General features: G+C 34.2%; 2 protein-coding genes across 16 annotated transcripts; both read right to left on the bottom strand.

Moving 5' to 3' along the window:
• Positions 1 to 2,835: 2,835 nt before the first annotated feature.
• Positions 2,836 to 3,714, bottom strand: LOC131940995 (protein suppressor of hairy wing-like). The gene has a single exon (XM_059299954.1). The coding sequence runs from the start codon at positions 3,696 to 3,698 to the stop codon at positions 3,246 to 3,248; it is 453 nt and encodes a 150-aa protein (XP_059155937.1). The 5' UTR covers positions 3,699 to 3,714; the 3' UTR covers positions 2,836 to 3,245.
• A 152-nt stretch (positions 3,715 to 3,866) lies between these two features.
• Positions 3,867 to 19,330, bottom strand: LOC131940994 (telomere zinc finger-associated protein). 15 transcript variants are annotated; one of them, XR_009386603.1, is made up of 4 exons: positions 19,188 to 19,330; positions 16,724 to 17,882; positions 5,050 to 5,589; positions 4,828 to 4,919 (listed from the first exon to the last, which is right to left on the bottom strand). XR_009386603.1 is itself a non-coding variant. In XM_059299951.1 (3 exons), the coding sequence occupies exons 2-3, from the start codon at positions 17,862 to 17,864 to the stop codon at positions 3,870 to 3,872; spliced, it is 1,584 nt and encodes a 527-aa protein (XP_059155934.1). In that variant the 5' UTR covers positions 17,865 to 17,882; positions 19,188 to 19,330; the 3' UTR covers positions 3,867 to 3,869. The 15 variants fall into 15 exon arrangements, 14 of the variants coding, with proteins under 14 accessions (XP_059155934.1, XP_059155926.1, XP_059155925.1 ...); XM_059299951.1 differs by lacking the exons at positions 4,828 to 4,919; positions 5,050 to 5,589 and adding an exon at positions 3,867 to 4,312; XM_059299943.1 differs by lacking the exon at positions 5,050 to 5,589 and having other exon boundaries at positions 4,206 to 4,919.
• Between the last annotated feature and the right edge of the window lie 1,412 nt (positions 19,331 to 20,742).

Here is a 20,742-nt window from a genome sequence, read left to right as displayed (position 1 = left end):
CTGGGGTGGGGGGCGTTAGGGCACCACAGTTGATTGTTATAATCTTTTGCCAACTATCTCAGGCCTCTGCTGTTTCATCTAAAAACTCGGCAACAGGCGGATCTCCTCCATACGCGTTCGTCTTTGTCTCCCCTGCCTTACAAACAATACAAAATAAACGAGTGAATAAAGTATTGTTTTCTCCGTGGCTTAGTGTTTTGAATCTTCCTCTTGGCACCCCCCCCCCCCCTCGGGAAATGGTGTCATCCGGTGCGGCCTGTTAAAACACCATGAGTCTACTGCCATATATGATATAATAAATAATATACAGCAATCTTTGATACATTAGCAACCGTTTGCTTTTTTGGTCAGTGAATCATTTGGCAACATTTAGACCACTCACGATATATGGGTTTACTTACCTTTATTATTTATGATACTTTAATGTGCATGCCTTTTAGTATTTTATATTACATTTCTTGCACGTAACACTTTGTGGGACGGTGTTGTAGAGCGCCCGACTGCTAGCCCGAATGTAGTACTGTAGACTAATCGAGTTTGAATCTAGTTTAAGCCTACACGACGTCCACCCAGTTATGATGAGAAACTGACTCACTCACGGTAGGCATAATGCTAACCACACTATCTCCCTTCTTATACCGAGGTCAAGAAACATAATCTGTACTTATGGACCGTTAGGTCCGCAAGATGAACTTTACTTCATTAAGCACTCAAACATTTAGTTATTATTACGATACAACAAAAAAAAAAGTTTTTTAACTGGTGATACCATATCTTTATAATTATTTCTCACAGCAATAACTTAAATACGTAGCTACCCATCTCAACTCACACAAACCAATTGCTAAAACGTGTATTCAGCCACACGCTATTTTAAATTATCAGCAGCAGGTGCATGCGTTTGTAGAGTCCCAGCCTACAAACAATACACAAACTATGGTGATACTAATGGCGGATAATGTCCACGGCTTGTATTGTAATTTAATCTTCTGTGCTTTTATAACTAGTATAACAGTAAGCCATTTTGAATACTACTGACAATGTGTCACAGTAGGCCTAGATCTATATATTTTGTGGAAATATAATTTTCAACGTATGGTAGTATATTGGTAGTAAAATAATTTGGTCTCAAGTAATAGTATGCTATTTTCAAATAACAAGGTGATTAAAATATAAATACTGCACTTAACTTTAAATTCTTCAGCTAATAGTTCAACCTAAATTACAAAAGGCTATTAGAAGACTAATTATGATTTTAACTAATAAAATTAAGTTTTCTTTGAAATGTTGAGTGGTTTAATTATAATTAATGGAGGCAATATTCTTTTCAAATTGTTATGTTAAGGCTGCTTTTTGCATTTTGGTGCAAGTTGAAAGATTTTCAAGTTTTTACCACCATGAAGTATGATGAAGGTATTCATTGTGATACATGAATCTGAATAGGCCAATACATATTGCAATCACATTTTTATTTATATAATGCTGAACTGATGACCACACATGAATGTCTTAGATTATTTTTCTATTCCAACTGCGCCCTTGATCATTCTGATGTACGAGGTAAGGCTCACAACGTTCATGGCACCCGACCTTGCAAGCAGGACACCAGTGTCTTGTCCGTTTTCTGCCCCTGTTGCCTTGACTTCTGTCACTGCAAACAAAGCAGTCCCTCTCCTTCTTGCCCTCCAATAAAACCAGCCGGTGCACAGTGGTGTCTGCATCTAGCAAGACGCGGTGAAAGCCAGGTGGGGGAATGGTGCCACAGAGAGACTGCACAATAGGAAGAATGAATGTATAGCGTCAGATCAAACTCTTTCAACACTCCGGTTTAAATTAAACTATTTTACTGATTAATTATCAAAATTAATTATTTACTCTTAAAGAAAATGAAGAGAAACGAGCTGACTTGGCAGAACATTTATTCAGAAACAAGTTGATAAATGATTACTTTTTTTTATTATGACATATAAATTAAAATGCACTTTGGATTTAACTATTAATATTAATAAACATGGTTAGTCAAATTATTTTAATTTCAAAAATAAAAACATAACAATATTCACATTCTATATTAATATTATTAATGATAAAAATGCTAAAAATCTATGGCAAAACAAATAATACCATTACTTATAACTTTTAAGTGTTAAAATTTTTTGATTTAAAACAGGGTTTAAAAATAAATAAATTCAATAGCATTAAAATGTATTGCTTGAATTTGAATCTTTAGTTTGAAAAATGTTCTACAATCCTTTAAACCTATTTCCTCACCCAAACACTGGGTTTATTGTTTAAATAAAGTCAACTAATTTGATGAAAAACCTTTGCCAGCAAAAAATGATAAGCAGTAATTTTTGGTAAAACTATTCCAGAAAACTTGTTTTATGTACACCTAACCAATGTCTCTTTAAATGGTGCTTGTGTGTAAATTTGGCATCGCACACATCACAAGCAAATCTGCGCCCAGCATGTGATTCAATATGTTTATGCAAACCACTTCGAGAGAAAAATCCCATATGGCATATTTCACAAGTTAGAGGTAGAGCCTTGGCATGTCTATGCTCTGAGTTCATATGTTTCTGATAGAAAATTCTAGATTCAAGCAAAGTATCACATAGTGGACATTGTATGGAAGAGATTGGTTCTGATAAATACTGTGCTGTAGAGTTAATTTGTTCACTAACCATCTGATACATGGCTTCATACTGCTCTGTTGCAGCCATATCAGGGCATATTTGAGATGAAGAATTAGTTGGAGAAAACAGCTTCAGGCCAGTATTATGCTGCCTTGCCATGAGGCTCTTTTCTTTTCCTCTATGCCATTTCTTAAAACGTCTCCTTCCTGCAACAATATACACACACAACAAAAACATCAGTCTTGTAAATAATGGGATAAAGTTTTATAACTATCCAATGTGGAAGTTGAGTTTTGTTTTAAAATTTAACAAACCTAGCACTGGTGTCAAATTAACGCCAGATGATTGTCAATGTCAGTTATTTTACAACAGCTTTCTTGGGTTAGTTTACAAAAAAAGTATCGGAAATTTTTAAATACTGGCATACAACAAATGTACAATGTTTTCAGTAAATAACATGTTCATAATTTTAATCACTATCAGCACAAAGTAAAAATGTATAATAAAAACAAGAGAAACCTGGTAAAAGTAAATAATGATAAAACTAAATTTAAATGGTTCAGATTTTAGCAGTTCAACTTGCTACATTTCAGGAATCAAGAGATGCCATTATTTTCTGCACGTTTCGAGATGATATTTGAACCTCTCATTATCAGACAGGTCAAATGTCAAAAGACACACTGGACACAGTAACATTTTGTGAACATTAGTCACATGATCTTTCAGGTGATGTTTATGCTTGAATCTAAAATCACAAACAGGGCACACAAAATTCCTTCCTCTATGGGCTTCCATATGAAAACCAAGACCACCCCTGCTCCGAAAAGTTTTACCACATATGGTGCAGCTGAACTGCATATGGGAGCGCGACAAATGCCACTTGTAAGAAGCCAGAGTATAAAACTCCTCTGGACACTGAGGGCAACAGATTTTGTTACCAGGCTCAGATGTGCCAAGAGAAGGGATAGCAAACATATTTGGAGGTGGCAACTGAAAGTGTGAACCAGGGGGCTTGTTAAACATGCGTGGAATATTCCTGGCTTCTTGCTCCGATGGAAACATTTCTGAAATACAAAAAATAACCCTGAATGCAAAAGTAATATAATATTAATTTTTGATGGAGCAATAAGGTTATCTAAAGTCAGTCAATTAAAACATTTTGATTTAACAACATAGACGCAGTGCAGAGATTTTCTGAGGTGGCAGAGCAATCCATGTTTTCATTCTTATTGGCTACATGCAATGTAAGACATGTTGGTTAAACTCATCTCCAAGGCTAAAAGTTTCTGAGCAGGTTGGACACTGAGCCAGCTTATGAATGCTTTTGAGATGTTGCTTCAGGTGGCCTTTTTGTTTGAACTTAAAATCACAAATTGGGCACATAAATTTCCTCCCCTCATGCGCCTGCATGTGATTATTCAAGCCAGATGATGTCTGGAAACCTTTCCCACACAGAGAGCATCCGAAAGGCATTTCAAAGCTATGGAACTGAGAAAAGTGTTGCTTGAGTGAGTCCTGAGGTACAACATCGTTGCAATAAGGGCACCTCTTTTCAGCAGAGGGAAACATTTCCCCTGTTCTCTGCCTAGAGCTTTGAAAATAAACTTGCTCAGAGGAGGGACCCTGGTGAACATTTGAAATATGTGGCTGACGTCTCTTTCTTCTAGTCAAAGGTTCTGAAATAAAAAAAAAGGCAGTCTGATTCATTTGTTGAAGTTAACCAAAGACCATTTCTGTTGTTTCCCCTAACAATTTACTGCTACAAATGTTAACAATGCAGAGTTTTGTGTACTTCAAGGTTCAAGATGCAGGCGCTTTACATTATTCTTTGGTTTGTACAATGGAGTACATGCAGATTAAACTCAGGTCCAATTGAAAATATCTGCAGACAAATGGTGCATTTATCTTTTTTGTGAACAGCATTCAGATGGCGCTTCACCAGACCTTTTTGTGATAGTCTGGCATCACATATAGGGCAAGGGAAAGTTTTTCCTTCATGAGCTTGCATATGAAAGTTTAGTCCCAGTCGAGTCTGATATCCTTTTCCACACAAAGTACACACATAAGGCAGTTCATGTCCATGTTTTAAAGAGAGATGAACTGTGAGCTCATGTTTGCCAAAAAAGGACTCGGGGCAGAAAGAGCAAGGAATTTTAGACATAGTGTTCCTCATTGCAATGTACCCAGCAGTGCTTGGATGCTTTCTGTTGTAAATTGCAATTGAATTAGACGGACTGCTGAATGGAGGTCTCATGAAACGTTGTTGGTATGCAAGTTTGCGCTCTGAAAAAAATTGAAAAGACATTCTAAAATTGGTGCATTTCCTCAGAAGAAAGCAGAAAATTTCTTTTTTTTTTTTGCATAATAAATTAATAAATAATTTCTATCAGTATCAAATCTGAAAGTCATGTACAAATCAACTTTGCTGATTAACAATGCACTGATTCCTCTGCCAGATCCACAATCTAGAAATGGTTTAGAAATAACTAAACTGTAGGCCTCTGACAATGAAGCACATGTTTATCATATTCTGAGCCAAGTCTAAAAACAGCCGAGCAGACAAGACACTGTGCCATTTGATGAACTCCTCTCAAGTGTAATTTTATAGTTCCCTTTTGTGTAAATTTCGCATCACATATGGGGCAAAAGTAAGATTTTCCTTTATGTGCTTCCATATGTAGGTTAAGTCCTGTTGTGGTGAGATATCCCTTTCCACAAAGATAACAAACAAAAGGGTTTTCTTTGCCATGAGCTTCAAAAGAGTGGGTATTGAGAGTAAAATAATCTCTAAACACTGCAGGACACAGCTGACAACAAAGATTGACAGGTGTAGTCTTAGGTCTGCGAACATGCATTCTAGCTTGTTGAGGGCTTGGCTTACGTTGAACAGACTGACTTAAAATTGGGTGAGATTTTTTACCACAAAATTTTTTTTGTTTGGAATCATTCACACCTGAAAATAGATTGTAAGAATTCACTGATCAAGACATTTTTTGACCAATACATTTTACATACAATGGACCATATATAATTTACAAAGTTCTGAACAGCAAAAATTTAAAAAAAAAAAAATGTAATTGTTAGGACCAAATTTTTTTCGGCAAACAATACTTCTTTGAATCAGTATAAACCTTAATACACTTCCAACAGGTATTTAAATAAATGTTTTACTGTTAATACACAAGGTGATATGTATGTATGATGATAACTGATTTCTGTAAACAATTTTTTTTTAAAGTGCTAAGAATACATTAATTAACATTAAAGTACATCAAAAAGGGTAAGCAAAAGCTTTTGTTCTTGTTTAAGTAGTCTATTATTTCTGTGCTCCACAATACAGTACATGATCATTAAAATCTGGGCCAAGCTTCAAAACAAGAGAACACGTTGGACACTGGCCAGACATGTGAACAAACTTGAGGTGTCTTTTGAGTGTGAATTTTCTAGAAAATTTGTTGTCACATACAGGGCACAAAACTGTTTTCCCTTGATGAACATCCATGTGATTGCTTAATCCTGCCTGACTCTGGTATCCTCTACCACACAATGTACACACAAAAGGCATTGATGATCCATGCAATTTTGAAATATGAGCCTTTAAACAATCTGCTGGTATAGGCTTCTGACAAAATGGACACATTTCATTCATATAAGGCATATCATAGGAGTTTCCCATTTCTTTATATCCAAGACTATGATGATCAGATGAATAATGAGAACTGCTAATACTCGAACGATGTCTTTGATGCTTTAACATAGACGAGGGATCTGAAAACAAAGAATTTTTTTCTGTAATTAATCACCTAAAATTCCTTGAACAGCATGAGGGTGTAGATTAAACATGAATTATTTGTTACAATACAACAAGTGCAGATTGTATTCAGGCCCAGCAAGGAGCACAGTAGAGCATTTAGAACACTGAGCTGATTTGTGTACCATTTTCATGTGCCTTTTTAAATGATAATTACGGAAGAATCTTTTTTCACAGATGGCGCATATAACATTTTTTCCTTTGTGTACATCCATGTGGCAAATGAGGCCTGCGTGGCTAAGATAGCCGCGGGAACAAATGTCACAAGTATATGGCATTGTTTTCCCATGTAATTGTGAAATGTGTATTTTTAATTGAGATTGCTGTACAGCCTCCATGCAATGCGGACATGAAACAAGAGAACTTGGTGACCAAACAATGTCATTTGTATTTTTGGTATCTGGCTGAGGGCGAATTCTTTCCTGTTGTGCCTGAGATGTAGAGGCAGCCATGGTTGAGTAATGTGTGTGTCTATGCTGCAGGTGATCAAATTCATCTGAAATCAAAGAGTTTTGAAGTTGATTGATCCATCATAAAGATCTCTTATAATATCTGGAACATATAGCAATTTTTTGGTTTAAAACAAGACTTGCATGGGATTATTGTTTACAATATAAAAGATGAAGGTTAAATTCCGGGCCAGCTTTGAAAGTGGCATTGCATTTTGAACACTGGGCGCAATTGTGAATGAGTCGCATGTGTCGATTCATGGTGAAGCTACGGGAAAAGCTATGATCACAGATTGGGCATTTAATAGATTTTCCTTCATGTAGATCCATATGACGAGAGAGGCCTAAACTTGTTTCATAACCTCTGCCACACAATAAGCAAACATATGGCATTAATGAACCATGAAAATGTGACAGGTGCACTCTAAGGTTGCCTTTGTAGAGAGTCTCTGAGCAATGAGGACAAGTCACTATAGTGTTTCCATCTGTTTGTTTGTTTGCTAAGTTTGTGTTTTTGCTTGAGGGAGGCATCATGCCAAAACCTAATGATGGTGAATATTTTCCTAAGTCATATCTATTTTGTCGTTTCCTTGCTGTAACACCTGAAATCAAAAGAATGTTGATAATTCAGTGGCCCATCTGTGTCCTCAGAACATATGCAGGATACACACTATAGCTATGTGTCAGCAAACATACTGCTAGTTAATAAGCAAATCATAAAACAAACCAGGTAATGAAACATTTTAATTTTTAAGTGATAATTACACATTTGTTGAAAATTTGGTATCATATGATTTCAAAACAAGGACAGGCAATGTTAACGAAAATAAATCTTTAAAAAATAACATCAGAACATTTCTTGAACAAAATTACAAAACTAATTACATTAGTGTTGGATTTTCCACCAAATAATAGTAAAATAAATATTCATTTTAATACAACTTGTATAACAATATATCAATGTAAACCCTATTTGTTACAAATCATTTTTTCACATATTTACATTCCAAGGTTCCCACATATTTCTATATGACTTCTATACTCAGAACCTAACTTAAACAGTGATAAACAGTTGGAACACTGATCTAAACCATGAACTGATCTTAAATGAGGTTTGACAGTAAACTTTTGTGTAAACTTTGAATCACAAATGGGGCACGTAAATGTTTTTCCTCTGTGAGATTGCATATGTCGAGCAAGCCCAGATGCACTAAGGTAGCCTCTCCCACACAATGAACATGAGTATGGCATTTGGTTCTTATGATAGTGAGACATGTGGGCCCTAAAAAGTGACATATCCTGAAGAACATCTTTACAAAAAGGGCAGCTTATTTGTCCTAAAGTAGAACCATGAAATGAGGGAAATCGTTGATGCAGCCGCCTTTCTCTAGATTGACTTTGTGTATCTGAAAGAAACAAAATCCAGTCTTCTGGGTGCAATCCTTTAAATTGATAGCAAAGAATCAAAGCAATGTAGTACAAATAAAGAGGAGATTTGAGTCCTTCAATGACAATTTATATAATAAAGAATAAAATCAATAGCAAAAAAAAAAACTGTATATGGTTATGCTTCACACATATTAAGAGTATTATGTTACAGTGATTTTTTAAAAGGGATATTCCATTTAACTTATTTGCCCACAATAGAGAACATGTTGATCATATTCATCCCCTAGCTTAAATACAGCATAACAAGAGACACAACGAGCAGATTTGTGGACTGTCCGCAAGTGAGACTTGATGGAGAACTTGTGTGTAAATTTGGCATCACAAACTGGACACATGAATGTTTTCCCTTTGTGAGACTGCATATGGTGAGCTAAGCCCCTGGGAGTTTGATAACCTTTCCCACAAAGTTTACAAGATACAGAGAAATGATTTGAAGTTATATGACTCCTTAAAGTAATCACATCATGAAACATAATTCCACAATGGGAACATTGGAAATTATTGAGAGATTGACTAAAGCTCGATGATTTCTTCTGAATATTTCTCTCATTTACAAAAGATGAATGCCTCGGGGGAAAATATTCTTGCTGACTGATATCAAAATTAGTCGGATCCATTTCCCCTGAAACAAAAAGCATTTTCAATTTACTAAACAATGTTCAAAAACTGTTGTTATTCTGGAAAATTAATCCCAATATTTTAACTGCCATCTTCAATTGCACTTCTGTAGCATAAATCTGTAATTACATGTTTAACAACAATAAGAATTTTGTTGAGTTTTATTCAATAAAAATATATTTCAACTTAAAAAAACAAAAATTTAAACAAAAATTTAAAAAAATCGAAGTTGATAAGCAGTTTTATTGGATGTACATGAGGCCTTGCCATTCATATAATTAAACATTAAACAGCACACAAGCATATAAAAATTTCCCACACCATGCCAAAGGAAACAATTTTAAAAATATAACAGAAAAATGCACTATTTAAAAAATGTACTTGGATGGTACAAGTTTTTATACTACTATATAAAACTTAACACAGTTACATACACAATGTTTTAAAAATGGTTTTCAAACACTGGTGTATTGAAACTGACAGAAATAATAGTTCAGTGACCACAACTAACAACATGTTGTGTGTAATCTTGTCCAAGTTTAAAAATTCCACTACAAGTGGGACACTTTGCTGATTTATGTAATTTCTTCACATGCAGCTTGAGAGAGGAATCTCTAGTAAATTTCTGATCACAAATAGTGCATATGAATTTTTTCCCACCATGTCTCTGCATATGATAATGAAGACCCATTGATGTTTGATAGCCTTTGCCACACAAGGAACATGTATATTGCATAAAATGCCCATGTCTGTGTGATATGTGATTTTTCAAGTGAAAATTGTCTGGAAGAATTTCAGTACAATGAGGACATTGAAAGCTAGTCTGCCAGTGGTCTTGAATTACACCTTGTTTGGATACTCCTGAGCTATTTGAAGTTATAATATTTAACCTTGCGGAAGAATCAGGAATTTGTCTTTTATCCATAGTGTAGTCTGAAATAAGAGTAAATGTCATATTTCTATTTCGAGTCATATTCACGGGACATTTAGTATTTAGGGTGCTACACAATTTAAAATGTGACTATTAAATTCTGCACCAAGCATAAAAATATGAGAGCAAGTAATACATTTCCCTGAATTATGGACATTTTTCAAATGCATCTTCAGCGAAAACTCTCGAGTTAGCTTGCAACTACATATTGGACAAGCAAATATTTTCCCCTGATGAGCTTGTATATGGTATCTGAGACCCATAGCTGTTTGATAGCCTTTACCACACAAGGAACATGTAAATTTCATCAGATGCCCATGAAAACGCGAGATATGATTTTTTAAATTGAATTCATCTGGTAAAAGTTCAGGGCAGTGAGGACAAGGAATAATTTCATTCTGATTATTAAATCCTTTCTGCATTCTTGGTGTATTTTTAGTTCTCAAAATATGTGAGTTTAGAACAGAGGTGCTTTGTTGGAAAGATGGAAAACGTCTATGCCTCTGCCTGCTATAGATTGTCTCTGAAACAGACAAATATAGAAAAAATCTGTTTCACAATGTATGTCCACATAACTTTAATACAGAAACTGTATTGGCTTTTACAGAACAATAATCTTAAATATTTAATCAAAATTATCATGTAGTAAGAGAAAAAATTACAAAAAAGTAAATACTTTTTAAAGATTTCAAATCTCAATTTTTTAATTCACTGCAATAAAGCTTGAGAAAATAATTCAAGAACTAAAAAGAAGATATAGTTATCACTGTTATATATAATATACACCAAATAAAATTTAAAACTATTTTTTGTTTACAATAATTAGAAGTTAAATGTCATATTTATAAACAATGCTTTAAATGTTGGTTGTAGTCTTGAAACTTTACTATTGTCAAGCATTTAGGACATTGAGCTGCACTGTGGACTCCCATCAAATGGCTTTTAATAGTGCCTTTGCGAGTAAATCTGGCATCACAAATTGGACACTGAAATGACTTTTTCTCATGTGATGCTTGCATATGATAATATAGACCAGATGAACTGAGGTAACCTTTCCCACACAACGAGCATGAATATGGCAAAGCGATGCCATGATCAGATTGAAGATGGTTTTGTAGAGTAAATCCATCCTGAAAGGTCTCAGGGCAATGAGTGCAGCAGTGATTCTCATTTGGGGAATGGAACTGATGAGTATAGTTTCCACTACTTTGAGGTGATGATAATGGTATTTCAGTTGATGTAAACAACTTTTTAACTTTAGGAGATCTTCCATTACGAAATTTTTCCTCTGAAATAAAAGAAAGGTATTTCATTGAATCCGGTAACCTTTTTGCCTTAGTCATAAGAAATAATGTTTCTTTAGGATGAGCAGCCTTGTTACATCTAATAAACCAAAAACCTATGCTGTCTTACAATTTAAAACATGAATATCGTATTCTGGTCCAATTTTTAAAATTGCTGAACATTCTGGGCATTGAGAAGACATGTGTATTCCCTTCAAGTGTGTTTTCATTGTACTTTTCTGAGTAAACTTTGAGTCACAAACAGGGCACAAGTAAGCTTTCCCCTCATGAAGTCGCATATGATGATTTAGTCCAGAAAGACTTGCATAACCTTTACCACACAGAGTGCATGTAAATGGCATGCTATGTCCATGAAACTGAGACATATGAGCTTTTAAAGCTGCTTTGTCTGGAAGTATTTCAGGGCAAAAAAAGCAATGTGGGAAAGGTGTAAAACCAATAGGAGCTGGATAACTAGGAAGTGTGCTTTCAGGATGTCCTATGGATGAATTAACTTTTAAACCATGCCCATGAAACCTGTGCATTCTTCTGCTTCCGTGAAAACTATCCTCTGAAAAAAAAATATGTATTTGTTTTCAAATTTTACATAGCTGAGGATTTCTTTGTTGTTTTTACTAACAATGACAAAGGGAAATATCTGTACATAAAGTCAAACAAAATATGCAGTATTTACATAAGCTTAAAATGCTGATACATTAATAATCACAACGAAAGAAAGCCAAAAATGGAACTAATAAAACGTTCTTAGTGATAAATAATTTTATTGTGAACTAGAGAGAATTTAAAAAGGGTTTTCTCTCACTCATCAACTCTCATGCATCTAAAAAATTTTTTTTTAACAATTGCTGTGTCAAGTTGATTAGACCAACATTATTTAAAACTATCACCCTATTTGGTTGTATACCAATACAGTATGAGAAAGTTAGTTGTTTAAAAATTCAAGTTCCTTGACCACAGTGTAATATATGTGAATCAAATTCAGGGCCCATAGGAAATATTCCTAAACATAGTCTGCATTCTTTTAAATTGTGAACTCCCTCTATATGGCGCTTAAGGTGGTGTTTATGTTGAAACTTAGAATCACATACAGCACACATAAATTGCCGTCCTTTGTGTGCTTCCATGTGATGGCGAAGGCCAGTCAGTGAAAAGAATCCTTTCTGACAAATGGTGCAAATAAAAGGTAGAGCACCTTCTTCTCTGTGATTGTTGTTGAGATGTTTTTGATAAAGAATACGAGTTGGGAAGGTTTCCTGGCAATAGCTGCAGTTATATGAATCAGAATTTAAAATAGAATTTCGTGAAAGATCACTTTGAACAAAGCTTTGTTCATAAAATGAAGGTCTTGAAGTAGTGGGTAAATGAGGTGTTTGACGGGAATGAAAATTACGATGTCTCCGATTTGAATATCGATGTGATAGTTTATTTCTGGACACGGCAGCAAAATCTCCTGAAACAGAATCAATTTCCCATTTTAAATTCTATATCAAAATATTTTTTTTCTTCAAAAAACGTAATAGGGTTATAATCAGAACAAAATAGTGTTAGCATACATTGTTTACAGCATTGAGATTAATGGAATACACCAGCAAATTGTAATTCACACCATGAACATACAGCTTGTCTTTATGCATTATTTTTCTTATTGGTTGAGCATGACACAATATGCTGATTAAATTCTTGACCCTGTTGAAAGTAAGATTCACAATAACGACACTCTTTTAGCATATGAGCTCCTTCCATGTGGCGTCTCATGATAGTCTTGTGCTTAAGTTTGGCATTACACACAAAGCATGTAAACTTTGGCCCACCGTGTGTCTCTTGGTGATAACGTAAACCACTTAAAGTGAAAAACCCATGCTGGCACTCGTCACAATTAAAGGGAAGCATCTTAGCTTCTTTGTGATGTTCATTCATGTGTTTCTGAAATATACTTGCACTTCCTAATGGCTGACTACAGAGAGGACACAAATCTGTGCTGTTGGATGAGTAGGAATCTGAGACAGAATATCGGTTGTGTGTACTCTCTCTTGGCTGCGCCTTTTGAAAATGAAATGAACGTGCTGGCAATAAAGTTGGTTCATAATTTATAGTATGTCTACTTTCCTTGGTTCTGATAGTTTTAGTTCTTCGTGTAGGAGCTTGATTAGTATCAACACAATAGCTCTCTGAAATACAAGAGTGCCAAACTCAAATGAACATGATTGTATTATGTTCGTGTGGTAATAGGTCTTTTTTAAAAAGTGTTATAATTTTAAAGTATTATTATATATTAATCATTCCGTACAAATATTTTTCTCTTAAAAGCTAAATGTGTTTGATAAATATTAACAATAACAAACAAGCAAGTTGTAAAAATAATCCAACTTTTTAACTGTCACAGATATGAAAACTATAGGCTTCAGAACTGAAAAGTTTATTGCAATTCAAACATCGACACATTTTGTGGACACCTGCTTCGTGACGCTTTAAATGATGTTTATGCAAAAATTTATAACCACACACTTCACACTGATATTTTCTTCCCATGAAATGTGTATGCTTGTGAAGCCTCATTCCACTCAAAGAAAAAAAACCTTGTCCACAAACAGAGCAGCTATATGGCAAAGCATGTGCATCTTTATGAAGTAGATTCATATGGCGTTGCAGAAGTGCATTGTTCCGTATTATTTCTTGACATAAATTACACCTATACTGTAGTCTACCATCAGGATCACTTAATTCAGAATAAGGCAGAAGAGAGTTATCTGATTGAGAGGTATAGCCAGTGTCTAATTGTGGATCTTTTGACAAATATGAAGTGCTGGAAGTTCTTTTTGTTCGCAAAAAATGGACAGGAACAACTGGAGATATATTTTCAACTGGCAACACAGACTTCTTATTTACATGCCAGTCTGAAATAAATAATGCAAAGTATTCATCTATTGTTCCTCAATCTTCTGAAGGATTTTTAAAAAGAAAATTTAAAATAGCAGATTATGCTTTACATGTATTTTCAATTCCCTTTCTCACATAAATAAATTAAAAATAAAAAGTACCATTTATTATGATATTCACTGATTCATGCAGCTAAAACTTAACAGAAATCAACAGAATAAAACCAAATCCACGTTCTGAATATGAATATCCATAGTACAGTGAATAAGTTGGTCTATTTATTTTAGCAGGCAAAAATGTTAAGTTTTACTTCAAGTGAAAGCTCCATGTGCTATTTTTTGGTGGGCCGTTAAAGATGTTTTGTGAGCATACTTTGAGCCACAGAGATTGCATTCAAAATCTTTTTGTTGCATATGCAGAGACATATGAGACTTCAAGTGGGACTTTTGCTGAAAACCCTTGCCACACATTGAACAATAATGGTCAAAGAAACCACAATGTTTTATTCTGTAGTGCAGACGGGCTCCTGCTGGAGATTTGTACTTTTTGCCACAAGATGCACAAGAATACACATGATTAAATCTGTCATATAAAACAAAGACTTCTTTAGAATCTTTCTGATCTAAGTGATGACCAGTTGATTGTGTGCGCAAAGAAGCATTATGCGAGTTATAACGATGTGAAAGAAGTGCTGTTTGGGTTAATGATGAAGACACACTATCTGCAATAAAAAGAGTTTATAATTGATACAGTTTGCAGATTGTAGATTCATTGTTGAATCTTATAAATCTGTCTTAAAAAGTGTGTGTTAAAATTAACTCTTAACACATATTCCTTTCTTTTCTATAATTGTTTTAGAAAGTCAATTTATCACCATCTATGCCAGTAGCAAACTAAAACTATGTGGAACGATAAGCTACAAAAATTGTTTTTTTTACAAAAGTCTCATTATCATTAAGCATACTTAACAATTTTACAACAGTTGAAGAGAAAAATAAAATCTGAGACATTTGGCTATACAAATACATGTAGAAAATATTCCATAATAAAACTTAAAAAATTAATGAAATAATGGCACTATTAAAAGAATCAAACCCAATAAAAATATTTAACTTAAAAAATACAGTTGTGATAAAGAGATATTTAAAAGTAATAATTGTACAAATTTTAGAATCATTTTCAAAAATACAAATTTCAAAACATCCAAACAATACAAGATATGGTCATTGTTAATGCTGCAAGTAATGTCAAAACAATTATCATTTGCACTGCAATTCAATGAATATTAGCATTTAAATGCAAATATCTAAGACAAACTGAGCAAATTCAAAGAGTAAACAAATACATGATTTACTTAGCCAAATTGAACCCAGAAAATGTTCACAGGGAAAAAGTTAAAAAAAATAAAACCTTGCAATCACATCTGAAAAGAGATACACTACCGAATTGTTTCCAAGCATTGCTTACATAATTGAATTATCAAATCTTGTTTAAATGTAAATGGGGTAAGGTTACTGAATAATTAAGAAACTACTAGAGCTTAATCTTAGTTAATCTTGAACAACAACAACAAGTTTTTTAATGATAACAGAGCTGTTTTTAAAAGCAATTGTAAGCAGATATTTTGAACAAAATTGCGAACATACAATACATTCAAATTTTAGAAAGCAATTATAATTGGTATGGTATTTATAAGTTAGCCATACCCATGTTGTCATAGTTGACATCTCAGATTATGTTTAATTCATTGCCATGATGAAATGTTTAAGTATCTTGACAACTTTTTTTAAAAGATTATGTTATACAAGTTTAAATCGGACAAAATTAAATTTTAATCTTATTTTTTAATTATTAGGAAGCTAAGTTTATTTTAAAAATCACATTATTCAGACAATTTTGAAAATAATTCAAAGATAAAAGATATTTATTAGCTGTTAAGATACCTTTAAAATTTCGTACAATTATAAATAGCAAATTGTATTAAATTGATTTTAATACAGAATAATAACTTAAAAAATCAAACTTTGGTAATTGTTTGCCAATCAAGCTACTATTAACAGTGGAAATCTGCGTATCATAAATAATTAGGAAAAAGCATAATGAAATCACTTTTTTAATAGGTTGATTTGGTACTATTTGTTTTTAACACCCTTAGATATCATTAACCACCACCCCTTTTATTTGACAGTGAAAAAAGTCACAGCTATAAAGGTAGAAGTATAAGTTTTAAGTAAAAAGTAAAGTCCTCCCCACACCTGCTCAGTGGGATTAGAAGCAATATTTGTAGTAAGCCAATGCGATATGACAGCTTTTATATAAAGCAAATCTCTGTTCACCCCTGTGTTAATGATTCACAATTGCCTTTTTTTTAAGAGCTAATGAAGTGCTTACAATAGACAAAGATAAGGCGGAGAATGCAGACTTGCATGAAACTAGGAAAAATATTAGCACAATTCAGTATTTAGATAACAAAATGCATGTAGTTTCCCAAAACAATAATTTTGAGCATTAAAGGCCACCCCCTTTTGTCAATGAGTCTTGTAAGGTTGGGTCAACGCACAAAGTTAAAAGAACTCATTAGATATCCAACAATTTATGATCTAACAGTTTGAATGGCAAACAAATGTGAAAAATAAAAGTATACTTACGAGGATCTCCAAACATAGCTTGCACATCTTCATCTTCATCATCAATTTCAATTACTTCAAACTGACCAGCATCACTGGAGCCTTCTCCTGCATCAGAGTGAACTGAATGAGGATAAGGCATATCTTCATTGCTATGTTCAAATTCTACAGGTGGTTCATCATCATCTGGATGTAAATTAGATTCAGCTAAAGTGTCATCAGCACTTGTACTAGCTATGCTTTGATCAATGTTAGATTTCTTGGTGGATTCATTTGTGTCAGATTCAAATGGAGCAGATGGATCACTATTTTGCTCAGAAGAATTTTGATCAGCATCAGATGGCTCTAGAAAAGTTCCTTTAAAATCAGTTGTGGATGAACCAGCCTCATTAGGAAATTCAGTTTCGTTTGCATCAGAACCATCAGGATCACATTTGATCTGTAATTTTCCGGTTGAGTCAGAATTAAGTTCATCAGTTGGCTCAGAGGTGGAATGTTCAGGATCTTGGGTAGATGCTTGTTCATTTTCTGCATCAAGAGCTTCTTTTTTAATATTAATAAATTGATTTTCAGTATCACTAGCAGCATCTGTTTCAGTACCAAGTGGCGGAAGTAGTGGATGTTTAAAAGTGGGGTCAGATTGACTAGATGGTAAATGGGAATAAGCACTGTTTTGACTCATGTACGTTTCAGATGAGCCCTGAGATTTTTGTTTCTTACTTGATGCTCGCCAGTCTCCAGCCCACTGACGTTTTTGAGGGCCATGGAGTACTTGAGAATGAGGTGAAAACTGTGCTGATGACCTTTGATATTGTGAACCAGAATGAGGTCCCCATGTGCGACTATGGTAAGGTGATGCTTGTCCTTGAAAAGATAATCCTAGTATGGGTGAACAAGATCCATCACGAGTAGGTCTAGGCTGATCTTTTTTTGCCAAAAAACTATTGCTTACAAATGTCATAGAGTTATTTGTACTTTTTAATACTTTCTCATTAAGAACATAGTCAACTTTACTACCACTATCAATGTTAATATTTATGTATCCAACAATTTCAATGCCTGAATCAAAATCCATGCATCCATGACACAAAGCTTGTAAGGATTTACTTAAACTTGAAATAAATCTATTGGCAACTGCCATATCAACAGGGAGTTCAGGCATTGTTTAACCCTTGGTAACCTGGAAAAAAAAGTAAAATTTAATAAAAATCCTAAGCCTAGATCTTATTTTTTGGACTAATAAAAGCTGACAATTTCCTGTTGCTTTATACAATTTTCCTGAGTTTGGATTAGCTCCACTTTCTATACAAGAGTAATATATGGTTGAAAGTAATGGAAACTGCTAAGGAGTGAAAATACCAAAGTACTCCTTAACAATTGTTACATTACAGCCTAAATGTTGGTATGCACCTTCCACTATTTTCAGCCCTAAAACCAACCTTCTTTCTTTTACAAACAGTTAATAAATCTTAACAGTTCATTGCTACTACTAATTAATTTGTACATGTTTGTAGGCCCTACTCTCATTTAGGCTCATTAATTGAAAAGTCCTAATATATGCACATTAACACTAACTTTTTTTTTGCATGTGATTGTGGCTGCTAAAAAAGTATACATTATGCATGCTGCACCATAATGTACAAGTTAGAGGATCAACCAAAAAGGACATCACACTCAATAAGAAGGTATAGGGGGGGGGGGGGGGGGTTGTAGGTTGTTATGTGACTTGCAATTTTAAAGGTGGGAGGTTTGGTTATATGTGGCAAGGTGTGGCAATTGGGAGGGGGGGGGGGGATAATCCTTTTTGGATGACTTACAGAAGCTTTATTTTTAAATTAGGTTTCTTTTGATAAGTTTTTTACAATATTTTTGTGCAGTTTCATTATTTCTGAATCAATTAAGATATTTAATCATTCATCAGTGTTTTCATTCATTGCAGACACTTGGGAAAAAAACCAAACAAAAACCCAAAAATAGCACCTGCAGGTGTGCCCTCTTCAGGTTAGAGATTGTTCCTGCTCTGCTAGAGGAGTAATAATTAATAGCCAACCAAAGTTGGTATTTCAAAAGTGAAACAGAAAGAAATGCATTAGAGTCTATATATTAGATAGAGGCCTATATTCTATAATATTAGAATGGTAGATCAAATCTAGGCTGATTGATCTGGTCATAGCTAGATCTATCAGCTCAGCCAACCAGGCATAAAGCCTGTCCATCACTCTCCACTTCAAAATGTATCAATTTGCATTTCGCGTAGTTTTGCCTATTGAACAATCGCCTTAATATGTTATTGGTATCTATTATAGATTTAGATCTAAATCTAAAAGGCAATAAAAATGTTAGGCCCTACCTAGCGCAGTAACAATGAGAATCAAAGTACACCATCCCCCACTCCCCGCAACTGAGCATAAAAAAAAAACGATGCCCGAGCATAGGGCAATTATCTTGCTAAAAATGGCTAACAACGATTGTTAACTTCACTCACCAATTATTTCATCGATTGAAATAAATGCTAAACAGGAAAGTTTTCATAAATTCTAAAGATAATTCTGTTGAAATGCTTTTCAATAGCGCAATTTGCAATAGCTAAATACAAAGCCGTGAAAATTTAGCATGGCGTCGGCAAGATTGTCAGGTACGTACTGAAATTAAGGCCAAAGTATTTATTTGAAAACTGTGCCTGGTTGTAAAACCATAGTATTTTTCTTCTAAGCCTAGGCCTAACCAGCATAATATGCAAAGGGATAACAAAAGAGATCTAGACTAGAAATAGTAGAATGTTTTGTCAACTCTTACTCAAAAAGTTTAGTAAAACATTTTGTATTATAATAATCTACATATAGTCCTCAAGCGTTAGAGCTATGCTTTAAGAGATGTAAATGTTTTGAAGCTCTAGCCATAGATGCATTTATTATATGGGGGTCTATAGTTATTTTTACTAGCCTATAAAATCCCTATTATTACTTTTCAAAAGTGAAAACAGACTAATAAAGTTAGCTTATGATTAAGTTCAGGAGATTGTATGTACACTGAGTCGTCAATTTGTATTTACTTCTATTTCTTCTTTTATCCTATTAATAAGTGACCTACCAAAAGAATTAGACAAACTATTTAGCCTACCCTGTCCACTTAAAATATATAACACATATATAAGGGCATCATTTAAAAAAAACAACATGTTTGACATTTTTCTTAATGACCTGAAATCCTAACGCGAAAGTTCCTCACGTCACACATCTGATCATCACTGATGACAGAACTCACTCATAGTTAGATATGTGACGTCATTAACGTACGCTACTTTAACAACATCCAAAACTATATTTAGAAATAATTAAAATCTATGACTTATTAAAATAAATGCAAGAGGCTAAATGCAAAATGACGGTGCGATATAAAAATTAAAAGCCATGGAAAATTGAAGGGGGGGGGGTATTATTTCTTCCAATCTTAATCGCCATCGGTGTTAACATATGTGCCAGTGACAAAACTCCAAAACCATCGGACCCCGCACCGCGTGTGTGTGTGGGGGGGGGGGGGGGTGTTTGAGGTGGACTACAGTTGACCATAATTTTTTTTTTAATTTAATTTTCGGGCATTTTTATGCTTATTTTAGAAAAATAAAATACTATAGTTGCGGCTGGATTATCTTTACTCTACAATCACTCTACCGCGCAAACATTAAAAACCACTACAAAAACAATATAATAAAAGATAGGTCAAACTAAAATTTGAATTATTTCTTCCGTGACTTGTTGCTCCCCCTCAGACAGCCAGATAGGGGGCACGTACACGTTCATAAATTGAAATAAATTGGCATTAATATAGCTCCAGCGGATCTCGAAAGTGTGCTTTGGGGGAGGTGCAGGGGGGATGGCTATTTAATGGGTCCAAAAATTGTCGCCAAATTTATTTATTAAAAAAGATACTTATAATTGTATTTTCTTACTTTTTTCTTTGTTTTTAAACAATTGAGAAGGTTGAGTTATCTTTCCCTTAAATAAAACACACGTCGCTGTCGCCAGCAAAATTATTTGAAA

Source organism: Physella acuta, unplaced genomic scaffold, assembly GCF_028476545.2.
Source record: "Physella acuta isolate Inbredline_101_S28 unplaced genomic scaffold, ASM2847654v3 ptg000339l, whole genome shotgun sequence".
NCBI classification, from domain to species: domain Eukaryota; kingdom Metazoa; phylum Mollusca; class Gastropoda; family Physidae; genus Physella; species Physella acuta.
Note: the sequence above shows the minus strand (reverse complement) of the source record. Positions and strands in the feature narration are given on the sequence as shown.